This window comes from Kryptolebias marmoratus, linkage group LG3, assembly GCF_001649575.2.
Source record: "Kryptolebias marmoratus isolate JLee-2015 linkage group LG3, ASM164957v2, whole genome shotgun sequence".
NCBI lineage: Eukaryota > Metazoa > Chordata > Actinopteri > Cyprinodontiformes > Rivulidae > Kryptolebias > Kryptolebias marmoratus.
In genome coordinates, this window is record NC_051432.1 from 16,961,446 (window position 1) to 16,977,508 (window position 16,063).

General features: G+C 39.6%; 1 protein-coding gene across 3 annotated transcripts in view; it reads left to right on the forward strand.

Moving 5' to 3' along the window:
• The window catches only part of LOC108230528 (protein sidekick-1), a 260,584-nt gene that overhangs the window by 214,992 nt on the left and 29,529 nt on the right, over positions 1 to 16,063 (forward strand). For all 3 annotated transcript variants that reach the window (XM_037974788.1, XM_017406846.2, XM_017406872.2), the window contains 7 exons: positions 2,669 to 2,790; positions 2,860 to 2,972; positions 7,357 to 7,507; positions 9,697 to 9,937; positions 10,240 to 10,355; positions 12,954 to 13,140; positions 13,873 to 13,971. In XM_037974788.1, the coding sequence (XP_037830716.1) occupies positions 2,669 to 2,790; positions 2,860 to 2,972; positions 7,357 to 7,507; positions 9,697 to 9,937; positions 10,240 to 10,355; positions 12,954 to 13,140; positions 13,873 to 13,971 (1,029 nt within the window). The remainder of the gene's footprint in view (positions 1 to 2,668; positions 2,791 to 2,859; positions 2,973 to 7,356; positions 7,508 to 9,696; positions 9,938 to 10,239; positions 10,356 to 12,953; positions 13,141 to 13,872; positions 13,972 to 16,063) is intronic.

A 16,063-nucleotide genomic window follows, 5' to 3' on the forward strand; every position in this document is an offset into this window, starting at 1 on the left:
GCTTCAGTCTGTGTGTGTGTGAACACTTAGAAGACACTTTTGTGTGCTTGACGAATTTATGTGATTGGACTTGGGCCAAGCTGCAGTCATTATTAGTACTGATTAACTGCAAATGGCAACGTAGAAAAGATGCAGCAAATAATGAGATAGGGCATAAAAACAATCAGAGAAGAGGACTGAGAGAAAGAGTGGGAGGAGAAGTCTGGGAAACAAAGTGACGGAGGAAGAGAAAATGCACTTTTCAAGGAGCAGAAAGACCAAAGTCTCCGAAATGGACTACGTGGAAGCGTTGGAAGATGGAGGAAAAATGTAGCTCAGACAAGCAAGATTTTTGTCCTAACATTTTCTAATGACTAATTTATGAGTAAAAGCAGAAAAAGTGAGAGCAAGATGGATACAGACAGTTCTTAGATTTAGAGGTTATTCATTAATTCATGAAAGCAAAAGAGTGAAAGAAAGACGAAGGACTGAAGATTAGGAGGAAAAAAAAAAGAGCTGAAGAATGAACAGAGAGAAAGGAGAGGAGAAAGAATCCAGCAAATACAGATTTTTCTTTGGTTTATTTATTCATGAATTCATGGAGTTGAGAGAATTTTGTCATTCATCTAAGCAGGACAGCTGATATCAACATTTCCAGATGATAACCTTTACAAGTCGTCTGCATGCGTTTACACAGCAGTGGTAATTTTTAGGTCTAAATTATTTTGCGATGTCTCACGTATCGAGGCTGAGAAAAGTAACTGGACACAGTCACATTAAACTGTCCAATTACCAGAGAAAATCTGACTGATATTTCTTTAAAGCTGCCCGACGCACATCCGGTTTTACAAGCGTGCAGGACGAGACGGCGAGTATTAACCGAACATTACGGGAAAGTGTTTCAGTCGTTTTTGTTGCCTTCGAGTTGGACTGATGAGAGCAAAGGAAATGGTGTTTGTGATTGTTAAATATGTCAGTTTAATTGACAGAAACAAGCTGTCACAGACTGGATTCATTAGCACACCGTTATAAAAAGCTGTTGTCATGCGTGTAGCTTGCATGACTAATGCCAATTCAATTCAGCAGCTGTCAACAAAGATGTCTGTTCGGAGGCAGTTGTAAATTTTGTGTGATGCATTTGAAATGTTGACATGTTAAAAAAATAAAATATAAAATATAGAAATATTTATTGGTGTTTGAACTGTGCAACATATTATTACTTCTCTCCGATTTACTCCGGGCTTCTAAAACATGGCCAGGAGAAAATATTTGTTATCTGGTTGTTGCTCTACTCCAGTTCAGTGCAGCTCTCGGTTTTAAATGCGACTGAAACAACTATTCGGTGTGTAATCAGTGGTGTTTAGCAGCACATGCCAATAAATAAACTCGTGTTGTATCAGCAGTGCTGTTGTCAGACTTTTCTTTGTGCTGTTTGTTCAATCAGTTTCCAATTATTCTTTCCTTTAGTTATTAAAACTGTCAAGCTTGGCTTTCCAGTGTGTAGCGTTTGCCCACCGGGGATAACAGGTGTCATTTAATTATCTTTCCTGTCAACTTTTGCAATAGATGGCTTTTAATATTTAGTCTTTAAATGTTTTGCTTTTTAACAAGAGAAAAATATCTAAAAAATTTTCCTTAAAACTGCAAATGGGCTGCATTTTGTCAGCTCTGTCAATAAGCGTGCTGACTTCCTGCTTATTGTTTGTGTGACAGGGGCTTTGGCCTCAGTGATCACCTGTGAGGCTATTCATTTTCCAGTCAAGCCCTTGTGTTTTAGCGTGTCGTTCCCCTCCAGCGTGGCTCAGCCTGCCACAGCTGGTCGGCCAAAGTGCCCGCTTCCTGTCTCTTAATATTGCCATGGCGATGGAACAGAGTCAGAATGAGAATGGGTCAAATGTAATTTCACAGCTTTGCTGCCTATTCACACATTTATGGGCGTTAAATGGAACATAGTGGACTATGCATTTATTCCACATCGCCCACACTGCTGTTCAGATTTATCTTTTCTCTGTGTTGTATGATCGACCTTGGGGGTGAAAAAAAAACAAACAAATTCTGTCAGAGAGCGAGATAAAAGCTGTACCTCAAGTGCCATTCGTTTTAGTTAAAATGAACTTCTTATATCTTTATGACTTGTTGCCAAAGGTAGACATGTTAAAAAAGAACTAGTAGAGACCTTTTTAAGCCTTTTTTATACTTAGGTCTTTAATGGCAGCATAATTCCCTTTTATTCTGTTACCAGTTTTATGGATATTTTATCAGAAATAAGTCATGTTGCATTTCTGACAACACCTTTTCCAGTTTTAATATTGTCCATACTTTTGTTACTTAATGAAAAAGTCTATGCAGTGAATAATGCTTGTGTAGTTTATTTCCTGAAATAATTTGTCATGCTGTCTTTTTCTTCTTGTGCAAAACATTTTGCTCTGCAACTAAATAAGTAAATGTGTTTTGAATGTGGTAGCAAAGTCCAAAGCTGGAAAATTATGCTTTTGGTTCTAAGTCTAAGTGAGATTTGATTAAAATGTTAAAACTGCAGTTAAATGATCACAGGTTTTGGTTACGAAATGTTTTATACAGTATGTGTATGAGTATAGATGCATCATGGGGAAAAGTGAGTTGGATAAAAAAGCTAAGTTAGTTTCTTGCAGCTTTAAAGTAACGTTCTGTTCTTCCTGTTCGTTTGCAGAGCTTCCCGGCGCGCCTTCTAACTTAGTCATCTCTAACATCAGCCCTCGGGCAGCAACACTCCGTTTTCGCCCTGGTTCTGATGGCAAAACTGCCATATCAAGGTGGATGGTTGAAGGGCAGGTGAGTGTGTCTGTGATCAGTGTAAAACAGCAGGAGAAGAACTGTTGCAACATATTTTCTCTCTGCCAGGTGGTGAAGGACGGCGGAGAGGAGGAGCCATGGAGAGCTGTGTACCAAAAAGACAACCAGCCAAATGCGGACACGCTGGAGATCCCCAACCTGACTCCGTTCACTCAGTACAGGTGAGCAGCAAACACGCGCAGCCCGGGCAAGGACGCGCTCACACACAACCGCCAGCTCGCTATAAATTTGTGTGCACGCACACACCGGCGTGCACACATCTCACTCTCCGGCGGTTTCTGCAGCATTGCAAGGCTCAGGTGAAGTTCGATAAATCACACAAGCACACAGAGAGACAGTTCCATCTGAGACTTTTCTGTTTGTCAGCACCTTCACAGCTGCGGCATGCAGATCCTTATTACCCTCCTGCAACTAGCTAAAGGAGAGGAGAGGGAAGCTGGAGGGATGAGGGCAGGGGAGGGGAGAGTTGATGAAAAAGTTGGGAGGGCAGCAGAAAGTATTAAGGATAAGAAAAGACAACTAATAAAATGCAAGGAGAACAGGAAATGGACGAGGAGAGAGGAGTGTCTGTAATCTTTCCTTCAAGGCTGTGAAGGTTAGACTTTGTAAACGTGATCACTCAGTAGCTCTGACTCTTCTCCCTGTCCTTTTCCTGCTCTGTATTCCTGTCTGTCTGTCCTCCGTGTTTTCTTTTTTTTATTCTGTGGCCTACCCTCCGGTATCTCTGCTTTCATCTGTGATAAAATTGCGGTGTGCATGCACACACTGTACATACAATCACAGGGATTATGTTGTCACAGCCAACACCAGTGGGATGTTGGATGAAATGATGCACTTGTCTGCTTTTAGGTCTCTTTTTACACCCTGCTCTTCTTCTCCCGACGCAGGAACAACAACTCAAAGATGTAGTCTCTTACAGGCAAGCTGCCAATCACGTGTTTTATCCGTCGCAGCTTCATGAAGCAGGGCTGCATTTAGAAGTGACAGAAGTAACAAAGGCTTCCTCATGGCTGCTTTTGTGTCTGAAGGTCTTCATATTTAGTTTGGTTTCTTTACCAGCAGTTTGTATCTCAGACAACTTGTGAAGAGCTTTAGCTCAGGATTTTACTCATGGAGCGACTAACATAAACAACAGGAACTCCTAATTAGATATAAGCCCAAAAAGTCAAAACGCTTAAATTTTAAAAACTCTAAATTAGCTTATTTACAGTATATTCTGATTGTGACAGTGAAATAACAAATATTAGAATAATTTTATATCAGAAAATGTTGGAGAGGGCAAAATGATTTTACTGAATGGGATTTTTAAGACACTTGTCAAAAAAAAAGTTTATTTTTATTGATGAAATACTGATCAGTAACCAGGAGGCTGTACAGCTGAGTCTCCTTAAGTGGTTTCATTTTTCTTTTCATTGTTTTTGCCATTTATCGTAACCAGTGAAGCCGTCAAAGTTTAAGAAGCTAAAAGCTCAACGTGTTTGTGTTTTTATTAGAACTGACACTGAGATCCGCAGGATCACAAATTCTTTCATTTAAATCTTTACTTTTCTCATATTGCATTGGTTAAAAAAAACAACAGCTTCATCATAAATGTGACTCAGGCGAACCTGAAATGTGTTTGTGTCAGAATCATTGATAAATCTGTTGGTGTCCTGTTTATTTCTTGGGTTTTTAGATAGTTGATTGTTTAAAGGTTACTGTTTGTTCGTTTTTGCATGCAGAGCAAATACTGCTCTCTCAGGATACATGTGTTTGTACATTTTAATTCCAGGTTTGACAATATGTTCTTAGAATACAGTAGAATCAGCACATGTGTCAAACTCAAGGCCTGCAGGCCAGATCCGGCCCTTGGTAACATTTTGTCTGACCCCCAAGATAACATTTAAATTTCCTTAGATCTGGCCCTTCATTTTGGGACAGATCAAGTCTCTATCACTTCTCATTTTGCTTAGTGAAGTCTTAATTTCTCAGAAAGCTTTGATTTTGATGTGGAAGGAGCAACAGAGAGCAACAAATGGGACCAATCAGACTCTTGCTGATAAATCGCAGCCTAGAAATGATAATGGATATCTGACTAGAGTCCTGCATCCGAGTAACAGCGAGCCTGCTTTAAAGTATGTTGTCCTTTTTTGTATTTTCTTCTTGTTGTAAAGTTAAATATTTGTAGCAGTATGATCTGAGTTTTGTTAATGGCTTTTAAGCTGTTATAATGGAGAAAAACTAATAGGAAGGCAGAAGAAATGAGTGCTAATGATGTCTTTTTAAGTTTCATCTATTTTTCTTTGTTTATTAAAATATTTTGTTCTAAATTCTATATAACATGTAACTGAGAAAAAGTTTTTGATAATTCTATATGAATGATTCAACATACTGTATTACATCTAAATCCAGGGTTAGTTGATGTATTTTTTTTTATAAATGTTGATCAGGATTGGCCCTTAGTAGGACCACGTTTTTAATTTTGGCCCTCTTGTGTAGCTGAGTCTGACACCCCTGCTGTAAGGCTTCTATAATTCTATAGATTAGTGTTATAATCTTGTGATTTTCTCCTTATGATATGTGTTGTAACCAGTTGTTAACAGGGTCATAACCACAGCTGGGCTTCAGATATGACTTCAGAGAGGTTTTTATAGATGCTGCTCCAGCAGGAGCAGACTAGAAAGTGGAAAGAAGGACAGAGAACAGCTCTGAAGGTTCCCCAATATGAAGATGATTTTTTTACATTTCCTACTTTCTTTAAGAAGAGTTCAGTTTTCGTAACATTTTTGCTTCCTTGATGTAAATTGTTGAATCTAGTGCGCGACAGGTGCTAATAGACAGATGGCTCATCCAGTGACATTTTTTGAAAGTATCTTCTCCAAACAGTTTCCAATCACAACTTCTGTGACGGTGCAGAGTAAAATCCATCTGGTGTGTCTGGTTACCATGTGCATGAATCAGTCAGGATTTATACTTCTTGCAGATTTCAAGATGATATTTTGCAAGCGACACTCAGGACATATTTTTGGGTGCAAGAAACTGTCAGTGCAAACAACAGCTTGTGGTAAAGAAGAAGAAATTAAAAGCATGAATGAAGTCTGCATGTATTGATTGTGGAGGCGGAGGAGTCATTTATAGTTCCAGTCAAATATTATTTGTATTTCCTTTAACAGCGACAAACTCCATGACAGTCTTTACTTTACGCACACATGACACAGTGGGGAAATGATCATTAATCACTTAAAACTGACTGCAGTGATATTGTGATCTTGTACGTTTTTGTATTTTTTCTTCATCATTGAGTTAAGCTTGTTTATGTTTCTTTTACCTTGATAAACACAAAAGGTGAGGTATAAATTTATGCATTTAGTGACACAAAAGGGAAAATAGACCAGTGTGTTCAGATGCATTTATTTGTACCGACAACAATAATCAACTGTAATTTTCTGCAGCAACAATTTCAGGCACAGTTAAAGACGCTGAATAATGTTGTTTGTAATTTTACAAAAGAAGGAGATCTTTTGATGTCCTGTGTTTATGTTCCTTTGTGTTTTTAGCCTCTTTTCCTTTTATTTGTTTGTCTGCTACTTCAGAGTGGTTAAAAGATATCCTTGTATTAACAATGAATGACTTATCCTTATTTCGAATTTGTCTTTCTCTACCTTTTATAAAGCTGTTTAAAAGTCGATGTTGTCATGTTAAAATGCCCACATTGACAGTGATAGTGTGATAATGTTAGAAACAACAACAAAATGTTCATGTACCTATTGTCACTTTATGATACCAGGAATCAGCAGACCCAAGGCCACGTCCTCACCTTCCACCCGACCCAAACTGAACCCAACCTTGACTTCTCTCCCCTCAGATAATGGGTTTATATGATGTAGGTTTTTTCAGGCCTCGTCGGTCTGCTCTCCCTCCAGTCCTGGTTTCACCAAGTTGCCCGGGATTTCCTGTTCCGGGTGACGTGACCTGTTTCTTACGGTCTTCCTTCATGAAGGTCTTTGAGGCTTCGTCCACAGTAACCATTAACGAGGGCGCTGCTTCGGTTCGTTGTGATAAAGAATGAGTCGAGCCAACAGGCAAAGCTGCCAATTTACTGGTCTATAGTGAGATTTGGATCACAAACAAAAGATTGAGACACCGGATACAAACAGCTGAAATGAGTTACTAAGTAGGGGGGCCGGGCTCAGCATCACTGCTGCTCCTCCACGTCAAAAGAAATCAGCTGAGGTGGTTCAGCCACCTGGTTAGGATGCCTTCTGGTTGCCTCCCTTTAAAGTTTTTCCCACTGAGAAAAGACCCTAAGGAAGACTTTTAGAGTGTGTATCTGTGGACAGAGATGTCCCCTAGGCCAAATGTAGTGCCTAGGCCAGAGGGGAGAACCTGATCAAATATTTGTTTTGTTTGTTTTTTGAGCATTTTTGCTTTTTGTTCCAAATACAAAGCGCATTACGGAGCTGTTTACAAAAATAAATAGCTGTACTAATGTTAAATAAACAAGAGTTTAATGTGTAAAAGAAGTGAAGAGCAGTTTTAAGTCTATGCTTTTTTTGTTCTTACCAGGTTCAGGATGCAGCAGGTGAATATTGTCGGTTCCGGTCCCATGAGCACCCCCTCTAGGTTGATTCAAACCTTGCAGGCTGCCCCAGACACACACCCCTCCAACCTGAACCTCGTCTCCGCCACACAGACCAGCCTACATTTCAGCTGGAAGGTACTGAAACGCACACAAGCACGGACAAATCAAACACACGCCCAACTCTGTGAAATCATTAACCTTTATTCTGCCCCTTTACACTCATTTAAATAGTGCTAATTTGACTGGGATTTCTCCTGTTTCTTTGAGGACCTTCTTTGTGTATTTGCTCTTACTTTCACATCGGTGCTTGAGTGCAGAGTGCAAGTGTACACTTTCACTCACCGGCAACACGACTGAACAGGTTGAGTGTCTGACAGCTTATAATCAGCGTCTCTCCTGGTTATCATTGCTCAGAGTAATCTGTCACATTTCCCATTCACCATTTTGGCCTGTTACCAGCACAAACAGCAATGTAATATTCCCCTCACAGTCTTTCCCTTTTTTTTTAAATTTTATTCTTCTTTCATTCCCGCTCTCCATTTTTCTTCTCTTTCCCTCCATCCTTTTTTTTTTACTCCCCTTCCACTCTTCTATTATAACGTAAATGGAGAGCACAGTATTTTCCATTTAAGAGTTGGAATGAGAAAAAGAGCCTGTCAAATCAGACACAGACACTGAGACACTACAGTCTACCAGTGCAGCATGCTAATGGGATTTTACCTGTATGTTAGCGCTCAGCTTGAGCTATGCTAGTCTTCTGCTGTAATGGAACCATCACAATGGTTTTAGCCAAGGCTATTATTCTAAGCTGCATATTAAGGGTAATAAAACTAATGTGACATTCTGTATTATGGCTCCTAAATGCTAAGCTGTGCTAAATCACTGTGGTATTTAAAATGACTGGGTGTCTTACTCGCTTGTCTGTTGCACAACATGGAATAACCACAATACGGTGCTGCTTGAACTTGTCTGAAAATTACACACCGAGGACAAGCAGAAGTTTTAGTGAACACGACTTTAAGACAATAAGTTGTTGAGGTGATCCATATTCATGTGGTGGGTCTGAGGCTGTGTAGAACAGATCAAATGATGCAAAAAAAGAGTGGAGAGAAGAGAAGGAGAGCGCCACAGAACAGGTGTAAGGAAATATTTATAAGGAGAGGATCAAGAGTTGGGGTCTCTTTTACAGAGCAGTGAATATGTTTTTAGCACAAATTTAGTCAGACATCATGACAAAAATAATCATACTGTTCAGTGCTATTAAATCCTCAAGTGTGTTTTAAGTATTTTTTAAAACAGATTTATGGAGACCTAATTTCGACTTGTATTCATAGTCATTTAATTTCATATTTTGGTGTCCTGCCTCAGCTTGCTTACATTTTTAACCAAATTTGAATTCACTGGAAATTATTCTGGTTTAGTTTTTTGACCTTATTGGTTTTCAATTAGGTCACAAGTGGGTCAGTGGCCACCCTTATAAATTTTCTGGCCGCTTATTGCCCTCTCCCCCCTCCGCTACACAGTCTTAACCTCATTAGTCCCAGGTTTTTGTGTTTTTTGTTTGGTAGATTTTTACTTTCCTGTTGCTCTTTGGCATTTGGAGGACCTCATAAATATAAAAAAACAACACTGTTTTTGAAAAAAAACTTTTTAAAAATCAAATATGTGTACATATTTTTTTTAATTTAAAAATTAAAACCTACTTTTCCTGAACAAGGAGGTCAGCAGGTTGAACGGAGTAAAATATGGTGCAGAAAGCCAATGTCCTTATATAAAATCGCACGGTCTCGGTGGGTTATATGCATAATATTTTTTATGAATATGAATTTGAGAGGGGAGAGGGCAAGCTTTAGTGAGTTGAGTAGTGACTGCGCTCTTCTCAGTTAGTAATATCAACTCTAAGGTAAGAAACTGAAGCAGGCCTATAGGACTATTCCCACCTCCTATTTTCCAGGATTTTTCAAACAGCCTTTACATGTCGAGAGCAGACTTAAATTCTGTTTAGGTTTTTGGTTTTGTATGCTATCCTATGATTATTCGTGGGGCCCCATTTGGTCACTCTTTTAAAAAAGTTCTAGAGGCCACACTGTTTAAAATAAGTATAAAACAACACTGCAGCACTGGAAAGGAATGATGTTGCAATGTTTTTATTGTTTTAATTTATTGACATTAAAAAGGCAGAAACCTGTGTGTGATAGCTTTTACAGGCTTTCTATGAAAAAAATCAACTATGTCTGAGTGATTTTGGTAGTTTTTGTTCTGTTCTAATGTTATAAAATAAACATAATTTACTCTCTCTCGCTCCTCCATCCTCTTTCTTTTAGCCTCTCTCCGAATCAGAGTACAACAGCAGCCCGGAGACCGTTGGCTACCGGCTCCGTGTGAGGAAGACAGACACCGATGGCGAGGACAGAGTTGTAGATGTGGAGGGAGGCGGGGGCACCTCTGAAGCCACGATAGAAGATCTGAGTCCCTGGATCCAGTACCAGGTTCAAATACAAGCCTTCAATTCTATAGGACCAGGACCGTGGAGCACTTCTGTCGCAGCACACACAGCTGAATCTGGTATGAACACAGACCTCATTCACTCCTCTTTCCTGTTGTCCAACAGAGAAGCCTGGGAAACATATTACTCTCTGGGCATAAGAAGGCAGATGGATGAGAAATAAAGTGCTCCAATTACTTTTCTGTGTCTCCTCTCATCTTGCCACCTCTCCCTGCCCTTTACTCGCTCCCTCAATTTCAGAGAAGGGAAGATTGATGGAGAGAAGGAGGGGGAGATGATTGAGGTAAAATCGAAGATTGGTTCAGAGTGTCAAGTAGCACTGAGCGGTGTGTGTGTGTGTGTTTCTTTGTCTGTTCTTTAGTTCCATCTGGATCTCTGGTGAATGTGACTGCTGAGGCAGTGAGTTCCTCCAGGATCATGCTCACCTGGTCCACTCTTCCTCGGGCACAAAGGAACGGAGTCATTCTTGGGTATAAGGTGAATAAAACACTCAGACACCCACAGAGACGCTCAAGCCGACCGTAATATTCTCACTTGACCCTCTCGGCCCATTATCACTTCCTCCAACACATCACGGACTCACACACTCAGCTGCACACAGACATGCACACAAAAATCTGATCCAAGTTGAACATGATGTAATATCCTGTAACTGTTCCAGTTTGTTTCTCCTGCACTGTTGCTTTTAAAAGCTCCCTGCTGCAGTAATTATGTTTGGGGGCATATGTGTAATAGTGTCCATGAATATTAGTGAGGCTTTAATCCTTTAGGAAAAATACTGCAGTTTGTGTCAGGTTGTGTGTGAAACAATAGATGGATTTAATTTTTGACAAATGGAGAGTAATCCATAAAGCCTGTTGGTTTTTAAAGGTACAATATATGTAATCCTAAAATATAAACTACAGCTTTGGCAAGAATTGCAATATTCTGTGTGTCTATTCCGAGTTACAAAAGGCTTTGGAGATTCAGCATTAGTATTTAAGACCAGACTTCCAGCCCACTTAAGCAACCCATCCTGCAGTCTGTCCACATTTTTCACGTTGGAGCTCGCCTCTTTCTTGTTTTTCCAAAGTAAAGTGGAGAAGTCTTTCTGTAAGCGTAAATGGTTTCATAGCTGACATATTCTGATGTGCCGATCTCTAAGAATGCGCACAGCCCTGCAGCATTTTATCTCAGTTTCACCATCAAGAGAAAACACATACCTGTATTTTTTCAGCGTTGCTTTTCAAAGTCACACTTAGCATCCATCAACAACAACAAAAAAAAATTACACAGAGAAACATCTTTCTCGGTTGCGAGGACATGGTTGTGTTACAAACATATAAATTTTCTAAAGATAACAAGCTTTGTCTGTGTGATATAAATCAGTCTCTTTAGTCCGTTATTTTTATTTTAATGTATAAAATCCAGGCCATTATCGACCATGCCTGAAGCACATCACACCCCACATCAGAGTGATTTTGCATGCTTTCCTGTGCATCACACTGAGCAGCATGTCTGCCATGTTAATAGATGGAAAGTGGCTGCCAGCAGCTACTCTTTAACACCTTTCACCCCCCACTAAACGTTGAATAGTTGTCCTTTCCTCCTGCTGCGCATGACTTATGTCTATTTTCATTTTTAGATGCTTAAGCTCGGGGTGACATTTTCTTCGACGAGTTTTAAGTGCAGTGCTCTTGTTCAAGTTCAGGAGCATAAAAAAATAAATCAGAGAGGAAGAACAAGGAAGAGCAGTTCTTGACACATTTTTCGTCGGGGGCTGTTCTTGCCAGTGAAGGCACACGGTGTTCTGATTTTTTTTTGTTTGTTTGTTTATTTGTTTTTTTATGTGGGTGTTGGTGTAATTTTAATTTCAGCATCAGACTGCCTCAGTCAGAGTTTGCTAACGCTTGTTATTTTGTGCAGTTTATGGAAGTTGGAACCCGATATAAAGCCTATTTTACTGTGTCCCTGTCCTTTGTAACTGTCAGAACAGCATCTCCGTGTCAAATTGTCTCACAGATTACAATAAATATGAGCATTATGAGTCAGATTGACACTGATGCTGCTGCCATTGCATGCAAAAACTTAACACTTACAATATTTGGATGCTAACTTTGATTTGAAACTCTTATTATTTTTATGTAACTAGTACTTGTTTAAAGTCTTGTTAGGTTTATTATTATTTTGAAGCGTGTAGTGGTCATGTTCCTGCCAGTATTGATATGTATTTCGTATGAACCTGATTACTGAAAAGGACCTGAGTGCTGCTCTCCCCGCTCAGCTGGTGCTTAAATTTTCTTGCAAACTCTTGTCCACCTGTTGCAACATGTTGCTTGCTTGTGTTGGTGCTGGGGTTTAATTTTATTTTTTAAATTTTTTAGTTTTGCACTGCAGTAAAAAAAGTCAATGTGGGAAATGAGCTGCTTTGTGGTGGAATAAAACTGGTAAAAATAATAATGAGTGCTCAGTGCTAGCACATCAGAGTCCCAATGTTTAGACAGCTGCTGCTCAAGAGGTTGACCTAACTTTCAGTCAGTCAGTATAAAACCGTTGGGTTGCATCGTTTCCTAATGTCTAATTTGGTTAACTTTTAGAGGGCTGCAAGCAAATTCATTTGCGTTGATTTTCTACCTAAAAATCCTTCATCTGCGTCGAGTGGCACAGATGGGAGTTTATGTACCACTGTGCATCACAGATAAACCTTCAGGCCAGCTTTACTGCATCACTGAAAACCTGTATATGCCTCACTTATAAGCATTGTTTCTATGATAATTAAGTATGTCAATGATTATTACATTTATTTTAGATTTTAAATTCTAGCTTTATCTGTCTTATTCTGTTATCGTAAAGTTTGTTGAAACTGTAGTTCAAATTTTTATCAATAAAGTTGATAACCGTGCTTGCTTGTTTTTAAGACTTTTTTTCTTCTTTCTGCTGCCTTTCATTTCATTTGTACATTTTTTTCCTACTGTATATAGTTGCTTTAATGCAATTAGTTAATGAATAAATAAATATTAACTGTAAGGTGTCCAGTGTTGGTAATGTCAAATGATCAACATGTTTTTGTTTTGCTTTATTTGTCATTGTGCACAGGTGTTGTACAGTCAGAAAGACTCGGAAAGTCCCCCTAAAGTTAAGGTAGCAGAAGGAGAGGGAAATCTGTCGCTGCTCCTCAATGGTCTCCAAAAATACACGATGTACGTGTTGCAAGTTCTGGCGTACACACAGCTTGGTGACGGCCCACCCAGCAACCCCATTCTGCTCCGAACCAAAGAAGACGGTAGGAATTACTGACCTCTTTTCAATATATTTGCCTCTTGTTGTTCTGTTTTTTACACCTCTGTTCTCACAGACTTACATAGAATTGTATTTTTTTTTATGTGTAGCATCAGATGCAGAGACACAGTAATCGTTCTGGACTTTTCAGAATGCAGCAACCTTGGTGTTGTTCATGGGAATCATATAAAACAACCACGCATGACAGACACACACACACACAGGAAGACTCACGTGCATTCGCACACTCCCACACACCAACAATCATCCTCTATCAAGCAGTGTCACGTTTGAAAAGTTTTTCTCATTTCAGGATAAAACAAGAAAGGCAAAGTCAATTTCTGGCGCTGTATAATGAACCTCCATCCTGTTTGTGACACACATACACATATACTGAACACTCAGAAATGAACTTACGCTCAAGCTGACATGTATTTGTTGAGGTGGAACATGTACTTTTATCAGCAACAGAGACAAGTCGGTGTGACGTTAAAAGAAAATTACTATTTTGTCTCGTTTAGGATTCCTTCCCAAATGTGTAGGACAGTATATGTGTGTCAGTGGCAGACATAGTCACACAAATTTTCAGTGATTATGGTAGAACATAAGAGCCAGATGCTGCTATTCTCATTAGAGAAGTAAAGATGTTCATTTAAACAGCTTTTTGATATATAAACCCTGTAAATTGATATGCCTTAATTGGGCTGTCAACTTCTTTGTCTGTTTTTCTTCCCAGTACCGGGCCCCCCAGTCCGGATGGTGTTTCCAGAGGTTCGGCTGACATCAGTTAGAGTGGTCTGGCAGCCACCTATATTCCCCAATGGCATCATTTTAGGTATGAAAACAAACGTGAACATTTGTGATCGAGCAGAAAAATTGGTAAGGGACAAGTCTCGGCTTACAGAATGAGCAATTTAGCATTTTCTAACCTACGCTCACATTTTGCTGAGATCATTTAAAGAAAGGAGGAAAGTCAAAGCCAGTGACATGGAAAAGAAATGATTCTGTCCCGGGCTTTCAAACAAGGGTACAGTGCTAAAATTTATTTGAGTACGCTGTAATGAGTTATGAAACCAGTACATAGGAAAAGGAGCGTTTCACTGATGAAGACACTTTCCCAAATGCATACACACGTAGACCATGAGGAGATTAATTATCATCATAGGGTTTCTGAAACTGCCAAACACAGCGGTCCAGTGCGGCTGAGACTGAACAGGTGAGAACAACATGAGCTGCTATCACAGAGAACAGAAGGGTAAGTACAGGCAGAAAGTAGAGTGTGTGTGTGTGCGCACACATTGAAAATGAGTGGTATTTGTCCTCTCAGTAGGGGAGGGACTTGAGCTGGACAGTTTGACTGATGTGTGATTGTATTCTATTGGTGGGAGGACATTTAGCGCGACACCTCTCTGTGACAGAGGGATGAGTAGGAGGGCAAATCCCTCACTCCTAATCGCACCCACAAACACAAACACGCAGTCCTGCTGTGTCCTTTTTGAGTTCATGGTGTGTGTCTATGCAGATATGAATGCCTGTAGTGCATTGGTTTCCTTGGTGCTTAAGCTTGCTCATTTCTCCTTGAGTTCTCAGTGGAGGTATGATGCAGAAGTTGGACAGAGGAGAAACGGTAACACAGAAGGTGCACAATCAGAAGCATCCATGTCTCCTCAGAACCCCTTTCCATGCCCAGGTTCACTGTTTTCCATGCTGATTATAATCAGGATTCAAGTATGTAGTGATTCTTTACATCCATCCATTTTCTTTACCTGATTTACAAATTGAAACATATAAGGCACAAGGAAATTAGAAAGTTAAGTATTTCTTTTAGCACATCAAGACTTAAGACTTGTAAGTCCTGGTGTTTTAACCACAATAAAGAAAACAACTTAAGTATAATTGATTATTTGCCGGTTTCTGAATCCTAGTACATCCCATTTCACAACAAAAATTCAGTCGTTATAGGAGGAAGTGAAGATTCCTTTGTCTGCTGAGAAACAAACATTTAGAAGAATATTGATTCAGACATGATTGTTACATTGATCTACAATCTTTAAAACGATTCAGTCTGCATTTTTTTAAAAACCTGCAACCTATTGTATTGTGTTTAGAGTTAACATTTTACGGTTTTCCATACCATATGGAAACAAGGTTGTGTTTCTGATAGACCCCTTTCAGACACTCTCTTCTCTCTATTAATCAGACAGCAGCTGAAGATGTCTGTGGGATGCCTAAATTGCCCCCATGGTGCTTTTCTGTAATATTCTGCAGCAGCAATCTGACTACATTATACATAATAATCTATACGTATCTCTTCCAGCATGGCTCTAGTCTGAACTGCTGCAGTCACATTAACACACACGCCAGCTGCGAATTAGTTTAGTCTTTGATCAGCTGTTCGCCGGAATCCAAGAGCTCGCCAATAAATAAATATATAAATGACAGCGCTATTTTTACTCTCCCCCTCTTTGCTTTTACCCATGCAAATTAGCTGCAGCACCTCTGTCTGATTCCATATCAATATTTTCCACTGCTCCCACTGACTGTGGTTTGTTTAAAGCGCTGCAGCGGGGTTCAAAAACTTAAAATAGATATTCATGTCAAAACAACATTCAAAAACTGTAACTCTGCAGAGGCTTACGGAGTTGTGTGTGTTGCCACAGCTTAACATCTAATAAACACCGGCGACAGCTGCATCCTCAAGTGAATTAAAAGATCATGTCTTTTTTTGAACCGATAACACCTGTAGTACAGCAGTGCACTTAAACCCTCACAAGTACGACTGTGTTTACTAAATCGAGACTTCACTAACAGGGACCACACAACAACAGAGTGAGCTTACAGGTTTATTCAGAGTTAAGAAAGTTAAGAGTCTGAGTCGATCTGGAGGTTGAGTCTCATGATTGGTGGTTTGGAAGCAGGAGACTCAG